This window comes from Onychostoma macrolepis, chromosome 10 (genome assembly GCF_012432095.1).
Source record: "Onychostoma macrolepis isolate SWU-2019 chromosome 10, ASM1243209v1, whole genome shotgun sequence".
NCBI classification, from domain to species: Eukaryota; Metazoa; Chordata; class Actinopteri; order Cypriniformes; family Cyprinidae; genus Onychostoma; species Onychostoma macrolepis.
In genome coordinates, this window is record NC_081164.1 from 14,873,606 (window position 1) to 14,888,684 (window position 15,079).

At 39.4% G+C, this 15,079-nt stretch overlaps 1 protein-coding gene across 5 annotated transcripts in view; it reads left to right on the top strand.

The window, feature by feature from the left end:
• pcdh1a (protocadherin 1a) overlaps positions 1 to 15,079 on the top strand; it is an 89,736-nt gene that overhangs the window by 52,402 nt on the left and 22,255 nt on the right. For 4 of the 5 annotated variants that reach the window (XM_058789939.1, XM_058789935.1, XM_058789936.1 and 1 more), the window contains one exon: positions 4,965 to 5,184. In XM_058789939.1, coding sequence (XP_058645922.1) covers positions 4,965 to 5,184 — 220 coding nt within the window. Of the gene's footprint in view, positions 1 to 4,964; positions 5,185 to 15,079 lie in introns of those variants that run through there. The other variant, XR_009273188.1, reaches the window with a different exon arrangement.

Below are 15,079 nucleotides of genomic sequence, written 5' to 3' on the forward strand. Positions count from 1 at the left end.
AGGGGTTTAGGCACATACGGATCTGTTCTTATTTTCCATCCGACTCTCACATCCTCGGCTTTTTCCTCTTCCATCTTCCAGAGTTGTGTTTCTCCTTTTTTTGGTAGGTGCAATAGCTTGGAGGCAAGAAGTGTGACACTAGGGCCTTCAAAGAGTCCAGACTTATCAAAGAGACACAGGGAGGGAGAAATGGGGAGTTGGGGAGGGGCACTCTGGGAATGTGTTGGAGAATGAAACAGAATGGAGGGGGTGGTCACGAAAACAGGAAAAAGTGAAGACATGAAACAAGAAGAAAGAAGAAGAAGAGTGGCTGGTGATTGAAATGAGAGAGGGCAGGAGAAAGCCATTGTCAGACCTGTTTAGCATTCACTAGTGGCTAATTGCACCAACAAAGCTCGGTAGATACAAACCCCTCTGTGTCTGAGAGACATGAGAGCTTCTCCCGCAATAGATCTCCCTCCCTGCCTAGAAAGCGGCACTCCTAAAGCAGAATGTTTAAAACGGGTACAGGGTTTGAGGCTGCAGCAGCGCTGACACAGTAAAAGCCTGCATTGGCCGTACGCAGAGTACAGGGGATCGAGCTGCCACTTCTAATGACAAATCTCATAGTTCACGCCATTTGGTATGACAGCATGCAGGAGTAATGGGCTGAATGAATCACTGGTAGGAAAAGCTCAGCCTCGCCGCCCTGCCTGCAGCTTAAACCACCCCGTGTATCGGCTATCCATTTGTGGAGTATTTCACCTCAAACCACACCTCGTACATGATGAATAGACAGATATGAGGCAGCACTCCATTATCCGCTCAGAGGCACAACACACCAGCCCAACAAACGCCATTTTCTCCCTTCGTCTCTGGGTTTTATTTCCATCAAGTGAAATGTTCTTGCATATTCAGTATTGCATGTTTGTATTATTCCATTTTTTTTTTTCCATGTGCACTGTTCTAGTTTTACTCAGATTCCTTTAGGGCCATGTTGTCTATCTCTTTACTTTGTCCAGTCATCTTTGTGGTGCATAATCAAACCATTCTTTGGCTTCAAATCCAGTATAACAGCCAGTCCCAGTAACCCTAATACAGTTCTCAATTTCTGTCCTGGAGAGAGCAGATTAGCACTCACCCTCTCCAGTCCAATCTAAGTCTCAGTCTCCAGTCCAAGATCCTTCTCCAATCCAATGCTCCCTGCCTATTCTCTCCAAAGCAAGACTTTCTGCCTGGTCCAAATCTCTCTGTCCTATCCCAGACCCTTTCCAATCCAGGACTCCCTGCCTAGTTCTAGGCCTTCTCTCCAAAGCAAGACTCTCAGCCGGGTCCAATTCTCTTCCTCCAATCCAAGACTCTCTGACCTGTCCAAGATTCTCTGCCCAGTACAAGACACTCTCCAATCCAAGACTTTGTCCACTCTACAATCTTAAGATTCTCTCTCAGACTCTTCTTCCAATCCAAGACTATTACAAGACCCTCTGCCTCCAACGTGCCCAACTCCAGTTACTCAATTCACAGTCATGAAAATCCATGCAGGTCGATTATAATCAGGGATGACTTTATTCCAGGCATCAGTGCAGAACTCAAGCCAGCCAGACTGGCCCTCTTACATCCAGAGCCAAGGCCCTGTTCCTTTATCTTGGTCCTGCTTCACTGCTACCCCCGCTACACAAACCCCCCAACACCCCCACCACCACCTCCCGGCCCAGCTCTGCAGTGCTCCCCCTGGAGAGAGAGACAGACTGGACCGTGTGCTGAGACTCTACCCCATCTGCAGAACTGCAGAGCTGCAGCTTCCAGCACTAAGGGGGGATAAAAGTGCTGACTCTCGAGCAATGCCTGTAGGAGCAGTTTAAGCAAGAATCCATATTTAAATAACTAAATGCCTCTCTAAGGTTTAAATAGCAACGTGTCTTAAGTACAATTCTAGTAGCTGAGAATGCCATTATTCCAGGATGATACCTGGGATGGCAACAATTTTAGCAATTAAAATATCATAACCGTTATAACGTGCTTTCCCTAATAAAACTGCACTTGAGGATTTTCTTTTCAAAATCCCTTACTGTAGATCAAACGCTACAATTTGCATACTACATGTGGCCTTGTAATCACTACATCCCTTTACAGTGATCAAACGGTGCCATTTGCATTTTCTACAAAGCATGATAAGCACATTTTACAATAGATAAAACAATGACTAAAACGTGTGCCACCCTAAGAATGGTGTGCATGCGGTCCCTTGCACATCAAAGACTACAAATTAATAAGAAAATTAAAAAAGGAAATATATTAAAAAGTTACCGCCCCAAGACAAAACACCCCATGGTTCTCCCCTGTATCTTTTTCTCTCTTCCACACACATACACACTCATTGTATGAAAGCTCTGACTACAGAGGGACTCATGCTGTGAGTCCATGTCTGAGTTTGCTAAGAAAGTCGATGTAATTACTGTGCAGTGAGAATGTTCGTCTACGCACTTCAGTGCCTCACTAACCGTAAATACCAGGGCACAAGGGAGCACACGAAGGCCTACAACTCATGAAAGTGACATAGTAAAGAGTGAGCACAAAGTACAAATGTTCTGTGGACCAGTGTTAATTTTGGCAGGCATTTTTGATTTAGTCTTAGTCTTAGTCTTGAGACGAAAATGCTTAATAGTCTTAGTCACATTTTAGTCATTTGAGTATTTCATAGTTTTAGTCAAGTTTTAGTCGACGAAAAGTCATTGTATTTTTGTCAACTTTTAGTCTTTACTTTTAGTCAAAGTGCAGTTAACAACATTTATTTTGGTAGCTATTTTATATATAGTATTCAAACAAAAATAGGCATCAATTCTTCTCTCTTTAGACCAAATCAATTAAGCTTATGAGAAATTCGAATCAAGGATTGGATTTGGAAAAACTGGAATACATTTTAATTTTTTGGTAGAGATACAAATTAAACTCATTTTTCAGATACAGTAGCTTTACTTAATTATACATTTATTTAACATCTTTTGTTGGTTAACATTTATGACACGGATAATTAGGAATGCTGTCCCTTTAAGACGGAAGGCATGCATGTAATACTGACACACATTCAGTTTACATCCACCTGTTTACGCTCACTTAAGCCATAACTGACTGTATTTATGTGAGATACTCTGACTCTACACGATAGACACAGGACTGCTATGTGTGTATTTGAGAACTGAGAACTGATCGCGCGCTGTATGAGAACTGAAGAAGTGGAGCGTGTGCGAGAGAGAGAGCGCTTCTATTAGCGCGACTCCGCCTATCCCGCCGTCACTAACTTTACATTAATCGACAACGAATTGTGACTCCCGGGAAAAACGGGACGTCTGGTCACCCTATCCCTAACCCTTCGGGTGCTGAGGCTATTGTTTCAGATCGTTAGTTTGCGTTTTGATAGCCTATCCGTCCACTGCGGCTGCCATACTGAGATACGCCCCTCATCTGATTGTAATCCATTGACAGAGACGCACATTTTGAAAGACAAGACAGTTAATTTAGCATATAGGATGTATTTTGAATGTCCAGTAGTCCTCAAATAACATTTTAGTCCCGTCTCGTCTTGTTAATGAAGACGCGGCATAAATTTCGTCATAGTTTTTATCATCAGACATTAATTTTAGCTCGTCAACGTCTCGTCTTAGTCACAGAAAAAAGGTTCGTTGACGAATTTTTTTCGTCTTAGTCTTCGTCGACGAAATTAACACTGCTGAGGACGTGTGTGCACAGCGTGCGAGCAATGAGGGGATGTGTGTAAGTAAATAGATTTAGGGTGGGCAGAATGACCAAGATCTTATATAATGGTGCAAGAAATTTAATATCATGGTAACAGTATATATCACAATATAGTTAATGTTGCTGGAAATCGAACCCCTGCATGTATATATCCAGTATATATAGTACATATTACAACATTAATACATGGTTATTTAATATATAAAACATTATGGTTTGATTTTCATCAGCCATTTATGTATGCATAGTTGCGATCACACCACGGTTCAATTCTATAGTACTGCAAGTTGCAGGACAGCCATTAGCAATCTACAGTCACACAGAGTGCAACATGTCAAAGAATTACTCTCATTATAATTAACGAAGCTGTCTGTAATTGGAGTGCACATCTATGACACCGTCTGGAGAGTATGCTGTCATTTTCTTCTTCTAAAACTGTTGCATGTATGTAAATGAGCAATATGTTGCATGACTAGGTACGCAAATGTACAGACTAGCAATATTTGTGTGCGCACTGCATTTCTGAGCAATTTGGATGTTCAATTTCAGGAGAAGTCAAGAAAATAATTGATGAGCTTATAAATAAACATCCTGAATTAGAGAGGGGGAAAGAAAGCCTTATGACTTTGGGATGGTGAAGTACGTAGCGTTAATGGCCTCTCTATATGTTTTAAATGGCCGTGTTAATGGGCTTTTTATATGAACTAAAATTGCTCTCTTAATGGCCCTAATTCCTACTCTGAAATGGTTCTGTTTGCCAGTCTGTGTGTGTGTGTTTGTACGTGTGTGTGCAGCCTGGAACTATTGATCCCTCCCTGCAGTCGGCGAGCTGTGAGCTCACACAGAATTAGGAATGGAGGCTTTTTTGCAGGATTCTGTGATTTCCACTGTTTTATGAGCTCTGCGCCTCTGTATTTCAGCATGAGTGTTTGCCCTCATTGGCCTTGTGAAAAACAATGTGGTCACCTAAGCAGTGGTATCAAAGGAGAGTTATATTGCTTTCTCCCCTCTGCCGAGAGATACTCTAATAAGTGATTCCCTCTTTACCATTTCCCCTCAATTTGAACAAAACGTTTCCTCATTAGCCGCCCCTCTGGAAATTACATATTGAAAATACCCGTCTGCTGAAGTGTGATATTATAAATTTAGTGGTCAATTAGCCTAGTTTTGGGGCCTAAAGTTATAATAAGATTGTTGTGTGACTGAAGGCCCCTCTTTCCTCTCGATCGCAGCTCCCGCATCGCAGAGTGACGTTCTCCACAGCCAACCCCGTGCAAGATCAGCAGGACTCCTCTCAGCAGAGTTACTACGACAGTGGTCTGGAGGAGTCTGAGACCCCCAGCAGCAAGAGCTCTTCAGGACCACGTATCGGCCCCCTCGCCCTGCCCGAGGACCACTACGAACGGACCACCCCTGATGGCAGCATCGGAGAGATGGAACACCCAGAAACCGGTAGGCAATTTAGACTTCTGTTACATCTCATTTGGCAGTGAAAAGTTGCCCAAATTTTGTCAACACTGCTTTGTTTTGGCCGAAGCTAGATCTATGAGTTTGGGGTCAGAAGCAGACTCAGCAGGGTCTGTGTCTTGCCCATCAGCAAGCCCTCAATCACAACAGCAAATCATTCTTAATGACCCTCTCACACAAGTGTGCTAATTAAAAACTCCACCTAATGGAGCTTTTGGTCTCTGAATAAATCTGCACTTTGACGTCTGCCCAGACAACAGTGTGCTGATCGTAAACAGCTTCTTAGCTCAAGCCAAACTGCTCTCACAGCAGCTGCTGGGGTCATAAAACAATGAGATGGAAAACTAATCCAAAAAAGAAAATGCAAGGACTAAGCGGGATAGTCTAACGTCAATTTCGTTTAGCCATTACTAAATTCCGCCAGAGACGTACTAGACATTCTTTCTGTAATTCATTTATATTGTCGCTCTCATAACCAGAAACATCCTCCCAGCAGCTGCCACTTTAAACGTTGCCCTTGCGAATTTGTCTCCGTTCAATTTAAGCTCTATTACCACAGCAACCGTTCCATAATATAACTTTTTCGCACATATCTTATTCAGATTTTTGCTCTATTAGTGCTGTTGTGCTTAATTACCATGCTGATTTCCCAATGGATGTCTCAGTGAACTCGGGTTAACATTTTAGCTGTGAAATATACCTTAGTCTTCTCACGTCAGTGTTTTAACATGCTCCGTGAATCACAACGTCCTGTTGATTTCACACTGGGAACCTGCGCCGCATGTGGGGTGTGTCTGCCAGCCCCAAAGACATGCATCAGATTCCAGGGGAACCGTTTAGGAAGTGAAATGTCAACACTGCATGTGACTGGCTCTGTGTTCAACAGACACAATCCTACATAACCTTCTGTTTGTACATTGCCTTGTGAGTCTCACCTTAGACTGATGTGTTATGCATGATTTCGCATGATGGTCTTTGGCCAATATCTTCTGGAAGCCATGAGAATAGAGGGACTAATAATATTATTTTAACTTTGTCATGGAATACAACAAAAATTAACATACCTCCACATAGATTTTTTATAGGACTGTCAACCCTCTGTATGATGAACAAATATTTAAGTCTGAAAAGCAATATTCACACTGTTGTATTTTATAGAACCCATATAGTAACTATACAATAATAACAACAAAAATATATTATTCTAAATATTTTATTGTACTTTACTGTATATAGTATTGTTTTGTACTCAAATATTTGTAATAAATTATAAAAATTATAAAATGTGAAAATTATTTTTAAAAAGCTAATAAAGCGGTATATTAACATAATCACAATAATACTTTTATACTGAAAAATAAATAAAATAAAGAGATTAATAAAATAAATAAAATAAAATAATGAAATAGTTTTATTCAATTATATTATAAAATTGAAATAAGACCATAAAGTAATATATTAACACAATAATATAATTTTACTGTAAAATAACACAAATTGGTATTTAATATTCATCTTCTTCTTAGTATTATTATTAAAATAATAAATGATAAAAATTAAACAAGGCAATAAAATATATTATGATGACAATACTACTTACTTTAAAATAATAATAATAATAATAATTTTATTTAAAACAATATTTTTAATTAACTGTAAAATTACAATACTAATTTTCATCGCTGTCTCAATTTCTTTGCTTTCATTTTTTATTTATTTTTTTGGCAGAAAACCACAGGGAAACCATTAAGCTTCTTTTTTTGTTGACAGCAGTTTTTATAAACAATTCTCATTACAAACTTGGGAAGATGGTTGACACTTCTTGCATTTTAAAATGCAGATTATAAGCGACCCAAACTCACAGCACTTGCAAAGATGGAGTCCTGTGGAGAAGCATTTACTGCTAACCAAGCTGCTCCGAGACACTGGAAACACAGACTGCTCACTTGTAACAACGTGATCTGCTTGCGAGTAAATAAACACAGTGCTACGCTTTAAGTACTCATCAGATCCACACGAATCACACAAATTACCTATGTTTTTATCGAAAAGTGAAAAGTTTGCACCCCTGATCACTTGTTTTTTGGTTTTACATTTTTAGTGTTTATACAAAAATTATTTTGGTATTCTCTAGGGAAAAAACAACAATACAAGGGTGTATAAAAAATTGCAAAATGTTCATGTTTTGGTGAACTTCTCCTTTAAAGACTAGCGTGGCACACGCTGGCTTTTTGTTTTTTGGGGGGTGTCGTGAGAGTGAGAAGACTGAGGATTGTTGGCATCTTTGATTTGATCCAGTTTGATCTGAAAGTGAGTGAGTCTGACAGCCCTGCTAGCACCGCCGGGTGGGCACGTACACTGATCAGGCAGGGAGGGGAACTGTTAACCAGAGGTAGACCTAATTAAAATATGATTCTCACCTCAGGGAGATTAAAACGAAATCCCTCATTGAGAAATGGAGGAGAAAATGGTTTTAAAAAGGCAGTTGTTCCCACTCCCCCACCCCCTCAAGCCATCTACCGTACAGTGCTGCTTCCTGCCCCCTATTTATTTTTGCGGTGGGATTTGAGTGACAGGGTGACAAGCAGGGGCCGGTGGAGGGTTTTGTTCGCTGGCGTTGCGATGATTGACAGGTGGGGGGGGGGGTGTCACTCCGTTTAAGCTGGATGAAAAGCAATATGTGAACTTCACGCACACATTCCTGTGCGTCTGTGGCCCACAGCAGAAATGACACCGTGGATCCCAAAGCAGTTTGGCCTTTGGTTATGAAAAGTCTCCTTTTTTCTGTTGCCGACGTTGGCCCCTTCATGCACGAAACGATTGTGTTTTATGATTTGCTCTGACCTTTGTTACCAGCCCTCTTGATTCCCAGTTCTCATTGACAGTGCTGGAACACGACACATTGTTCTCTTGCCTATTTTAGATATACAGTGAACACCTGCAGCCTGTGACTGATTCAGTGACTGACTGCAACTCTAAACCAATCATTTCTGCAGCCCGGGACAACGTGTCGAATATCGTCCATCTCTCAGGCAGATGTAATATTTCACATGCCCTTCACGGGATATTTGACGCAACAACCATTGTTAGCTGCTATCAATACAGAGCGCAATATACATGATACCTCTAATCCATCCATAAGACCGCAAACTGACGTACCAAGAGCTCTGCTAATGTTTCAGCCTGTCACTACACCGCTCGTTTGTCAATCGACTAATGATTGATTGGTGTCATCTTGACAGAGTTGCGCAGCACAGAGCAGAGTCTAGTGATTTATATTATGCATATACAGTGCATTGCGTTCACCACAGCAGCCACAAACTGTCGATCACACCGTTTGACATTGTCATATGTTATTTTTTTCCAAGAGTGGAGTGGCCAGTATGTATGTAGTAGTACATTAAATGATAATAACATAATAACATTATATTTCAAAAGTTATTATTAAAAACAATTAAAATGTTTAAATGATGTCCCATTGCAAATAGGAAATTATTCAGAATAAATGACATTATTCAGCAAATAACAGTGTTATTTTAGTATCATTGATATACTATTATACAATTTTGTCTGTATAGTTTTATTAAATTTTAGTTTATTTATTTTAGTGAAAAATTTTGCCTTGACTAAAAAAATTACTTTTTTTTTTAAGTTTTCATTTCATTTGTTTTTATGAACTATTAACTGTATACATGCTGGTGATAGAGCTTAACTATTTAAACCATAACATTCCTTTAATGCAGTATCCATAATAATCCAGTATCTATAATTTATGATGTTTTCATTTTGTTTTGTGTTTTCCACTTTTCCAGCAATGCCCAAGTTTTGTCTCCACAACTTTTTGAAAGTTTCTTCAGCATGGATTTGTTTGGTTAGTGTGTGTTGTAATGGACCTGGTATACGGTGCTGGAATTTGTTATTTTTACCTCTGTATGTTTGTTGCGGTTATTATCAGTTGTGGAAAGCAACAGTGGCATTTTCTCTGCAGCTCGCAGCTCTCAGACTTGGACTCTAATCTATTGCTTTTCAGCAGCTTGCTATCCGTTCTAGTGAATTCACAAAACAAATTGCAAACAAATGTCACCCCAGTCCAAATATGCATCCACCAATGTACAGTTGGTTTATTAATTATATAAACCAGGATTAGAACCTGGAACCTCTTGCATTATTATAATAATGTAATATTGTCTACCTGGTCTCATGGCATTTACGTACCTGGGTGCACTTTTTAGCGTGACATGAAATACGTACCAATAAGTACATATCACTGCAGTTTCCAAAATAAATGAACATTTTCACACAAATTTACAGTGTTGCGATTAATAAAGCATAATTTTTGCACAATTCTGAACCGCCACAATACGTATCTGAAGCAACGTAATAAAAAAACAGCAATACGTACCAATATCTACGTAATAAAAACGTGCCAGGGTTCACACATTGAACCTGTGTTTTAGCGCCACTCAGTGGACATTTCTATTTGAAACTGCGGCGAAACGTGCAGCAAGCTACGTAAAACGGTTTCGCACAAAAAGTGCGCAGAGGTATGTATTTTTATGAGACCAGGTTGAATATTGTAATAATGACCATCAAGACACACTTATCGTTCAATTGTTTGTGCATAACCTAATTAATATTAATGAGAAATGTCTGTGCCGTTTTGTGGCATCCCAACCAGCATTTCTGTGATTTCTAACTGTGACGCCCATTCTAATTAAGCCTTATTTTGTGCTGCAGAAAACACATTTGTCTCCAACATCAATGTAATTGTAAAAATGTACACTTTGACATCTCTCATTTTGCTGTTTGCAGCAGTGTTATATCGTTCCATCAGTAAATATCAAATTTAAGCTCAGGCAGTTGTCAGACATATTCTTATTCTTAAGAAGTCAACAAAACCCCGGCGTCTCCTCTGCGCGAACACCAGTCAGTTGCAGAGGTTTACACTGGATGCTGGAAGAGGAAGTCTTTGAAGTGTGTTTCCATGGCACCCGTGCGATTCCCCTTTGATCCTGGATCAGATTGAAGTGTATGATGTAATTTGGTGGTATATGGTGGGGGAGAGAAGGGGCGGTGGTCTTAAATTCTGGGATTCAATGATTTAGTGGAAGGAAAATGTTTTCTGTTTTGTGCTCTCTTTCTCCCCCTCTCTTTCCCCCATTCTTTCTGTCTGTCTACCTGTCTCTCTGAGTCTTTGTATCCCTTTCTGTCTCTCTATCTCTGTCTATTGCTCCGTCTTCCCCTTGTTGTCGGTCTCGTTTTTGTCTCTCTTCTCTTTCAATCTGTCTCTCTCTCTTTCTCTCTTACTCAAGGCTTTTCTCCTTAGAGAAAAGGCTCAGACGGGCTTCCTGAGATCTGAGATACACAATTTGATTTTCATGTAACATGATCTGTTGCTATTGATTTCTACAGTTCTCATTTTGGCCTTTAACATTAGCTCTGGTTTTTGGTTTGCTCTTGGTTTTTGTTCTGTACTATGTTTCCCTGATCTTCCTGTGTATGTTTAAGTACTGTGGAACAAGTGTAAGAAGCACTTTTGTGCACAATATTTAAGAGCAAAAACCTGCATTTACCACTTGCAGTCCAGTTTAACTAGGTGATAAATGCATTTAAGTAGCACTAATTAATTAAATAAATAATTATTTAATTAATGTGATTATTTGAAATTTAGCAGAAGTAAATCCTACATTTTTTTAATGTATATGGCAGGAATTGATGTGTAGGGTGAGTTGATTTAATGTTATTACTATAGTAAATATTAGGGGTGGCACGGTACATGTATTCGTCCCGAACCGTCACGGTACGGGCATCTCGGTACGGTGCATGAGGTCTTACGACGAATACAGGCAATTCACCCCCAATCCAGAAGGGGGCGCCCGCAGTAATGCAACGCTGTTTGATAACCGCCAGCAGAAGAACAGCGAATGCCATGAGTTGCGCACTTGAAAACAAAGCCCCCAGACAGTGATCATGTGCTGATTCTGAATGCATCTCTCACTGACAAGGGAGTATACTTTAAAGGCTTGCGCACTCAGCTGTTTGCGAAATGGGGCAAACAAAGAGGTGTATCCTACCTCTCTCATTCTGCACAAATCCAAATATTCCATAATATTTCCATATTTGCGATGTAACGTATCTGAATGCTAAACTATTATTTATTATGTAAATGATAGGCTTTGTACTTCAGTCGCGTTCCAACGGTGACACAGAGGCGCGCGCGCTGGTGTTTGGCTCACTGTATTTTATTTTGATAAAGTACCAACTGTGCTGTCAAGTTAGCAATGCTGGAACTGATGTGTGTGTGTGTGTGTGTGAGTGTGTGTGTGTGTGAGTGTGTGTGTGTGCGCGCGCACTCCGGCGCGATCACTTCAACTGTTTCCTTACACCAGCAGAATCAACTTTAAACACTTATTGTCTTATTAATAATCACTGTATAAAGGTCTGCTTTTATTTATGTACACTCACAATGAAAACAAAACAGATTTTATATATATAACTTGTAATAATATGTAGTATTTTCACATCTAGATGGAAAAAATTGTAATTTGCACTACTGTCTGTTCAAAATAAATGAAAAGAAACTGAGCATAGTAGATCCCCCCCCACCATTGTACCGAACTCGTATCGAACCGTGACCCCCGAACCGAGGTACGTACCGAACCGTGACATCTGTGTACCGTGCCACCCCTAGTAAATATATAGGGGCTTTCACATCCAAGGAACATTTTCACAGTTCCTAGAACTGTGAAAAAAGAGGGTGGAAGTACCCTCTTTTTGGCATGTTTTTGGTTTAGTTCTGGCAAGTAAATTAACTCCTACTTCAGAGTAGGGTCTAAAACTGTACTATAGGGAATACCAGTGAAATATACTGTATGTGTAAATTGATTGGCCAAAAGCATATGAAACAGCATTACCTGGCATTTTTAAAAAGCCATGTAAAAACATTTACTCCACAAACATGGAAAACAGCAATAAAGGCATTTACCTGTTTTCTACAGCGCTGTGTTATTTTCTAAGCCTCAATGATATGTAACACTGCAAGTTGTCATAGGAGATTTTGTCAAATTTCCATGTTCTTTCAATCATGTAAATTGTGTGTTTACATTCCTTCTCTGTTGTCACAACAAAAACAGCTCAGATCACAGCGTCCTCCATGTCACGTGTAACAACATGTGATACTGTAAAAGCAAGTGTTACCATAGATTACGCCTTATTTATAAAACTACATGAGATGTTTGCATATATTTAGAATTGATGACTGAAACAGTTTGTACATCAAATTACGGAGAAGAGTGTTACAGTATAACCAGCATATATACAGAAGTGCACTTTCAACGCTTGAAGTGAAGTACAGTAAACTGAGAAAACTTTGATGTAGGATTTATTTTTCACTCAGAGTTTTCACTCAAATGGCAGGTAATGCATTGAATTAAGCATGGAATTTTGAAGTAGAAAGCAAAACGTATTCCAATAATCTTCAAAAAAAAAAAAAAAAATTAAATTAAAATATAAAACATGCCAGATCACAGTAGTCCGCTAAATCCTCCACATCCAAGCACATCGACCTGCAAAATAGGGAAATGCGGTGGAAAAATTGTTCAGCCATTTTATATTTGCATAATTCCTCTAGTCAGTGAATTGGATGCTAAAGATCTTTTTTTGTGAAAAAAAACATGGAAGCATGTTTGTTTTGGTTCAAAGCTTGGCTAAAGACTTCCCATAAACCAACTTTGTAGAAAATCATTGATTTTGTTAAATGAACATTTGCTCAAGCAGCCATACATATTTATGCAATGATAATTCGCATCACTATATCACCATATGTAGGCAGATAAATGATACAGTCACTGTATAATAATTAGATTAATGTTAATTATAAATCATTTTAGACTCTATAGTTAATAAACAGGAAAAAGTAATCGCTTCCCACGGACTGAATGATTGTCAATCTTTTTAGCTGTATTGAACACAATCTTCCAATAAATCTGTCATCATCGTGGACATTATTAGAATTGATGAGCATCATTAGTTTAAGTGCTGGCTAATGCTTATTAGTATCATATTAGCATTATGATGAAAAATGAACATGAATTCAAAAGTGTACAGTACATATTTCGCTTGCAGATCTCATCAGTGATTGTTTTGAGTGGTTAGTGTGTTCGTTTGTGGTCCCATCTGCTTGAGTTACAGTAAATGTATTACAAATGAACCTGCCTGTATATAGAAACATCGCTACAGTGGAGACAACACGATTTCAGTGTACTACAACAGCTTGCGCTTCACTCTAGATGCTGTTTTGTATTAAAATTACAGCAACACAGTGGCCACCCAAAATAGAGATTTCTGTACTAATGCGTACGGGCGCACCCAGTTTTGATTATGATTTTTCAAGACAGGCAGCGCTAGCGGTGAGAACGTCTGCCATAACAGGTTCGGAGTTTTAATCTTCTCTCTTAATTGGACTCGTTTGATTGGACGAGCCAGGTGTACAGAACTCATTTATGTAGGCAACCTGAGTGACAGCCAGCGAACAATGACATGCTCGCAAATGCTGATTTTCTCTTTATTGCGGCTTCCTCCACTCGAGAGAGAAGGAAAAAGAGGAGGGATTGACGCTGATGAATCATTCCTTCCTGATAAGTGGTTGTTTGACTCTGATTAGGGCTGCTAATTTTGATTTATGAAGGAACTAGCAAGCATGTTTTTTTTGTATCGAACATCGCAGTTTTCTAACGACAATCCAGTCTTGCGTGTGTCTGGAATAATTTGACTCTCAGAAACGCTTTTAAAGGCTCATTAGACACGATTGTCGAAACGCTTGGTCTCTAAGGCACCGATATTGGGTCCTACTTGTGTTAGATTGCTTTTGTACTCTTTAAGACAGGCTTGCCTGTCCCACAGGGAGAGGCAAGTGCACAGGTTTCCTCCCTGAGAGCTCGCTGGAGGTTTTACACAGGTCAGTGGTGACGTTTGACCACATCTCGGTGCCCGCAGCATGTCCTGTGTGTGGTGATCAGCTTGGGCTGTTTGATCCCCAGATGGGGGTATTTGCATGTGGCCTGGCTGAGCCTCCTTTTGAAGCCCCAACATGAGCCACAGCACATATGGCCAGAGTGGAAAAAGAGACAGAGATAAAATGGAATAAAATGGCATTTGCATAATGATGAGGAACTTTAGCAATGCCTTGTGATTTTTTTTTTCTTTCTTTCTTCTTCGTTCCTGTGATGTTTCGGGTGCCTTATGAAGTCCTAATAATGTAGCATGTCTTTTGAACTCTGCTGACAGCTTCTCTCTTAGTTTCAAGCTCTGGGTTTTAATGAAATCATTTTTCATTGTGTCCTAAGCTTGTTCAGTCACACGTTGCATTCAGATCTCATGCTGCTTTAGTGATTGGTCTTTTTGTGAGTTATTTGTTTGCGTGTGATTTTTTGCTAGTTTTTGGGTGTACCAAAGTTCAGTATCTGACAATGCGTACACGTATGGTGATGGAGAAGATCTTCACAACTGGTATATATCCAGAAGTGCGTTGTAAACAAGTGTAATTTTAACATTTTAAAGAGTCACTTGAGAGTACACTGGTTTAGGATTTACTTTGAAGGATTTTCACTCAGAAATTGATAGTAAATTTTTTGCAAATAGCTACAAAGAAACAGTAAGTAACACGAACAAACATGAAATTTGGGAAATACTGCACTGCAAAAAAAATTGCTTTTCTTACTTAAGATTTTTTTGTCTTGTTTTCAGCCAAAATATCTAAAAATTCTTAAATCGAGGGATTTTCTAAACAAGTAAAAATTATTGTCTTGTTTTCAGTCAAAATTAAGTGAGTTTTTCCTTAGAACAAGCAAAATAATCTGCCAATGGGGTAAGCAAAATAATC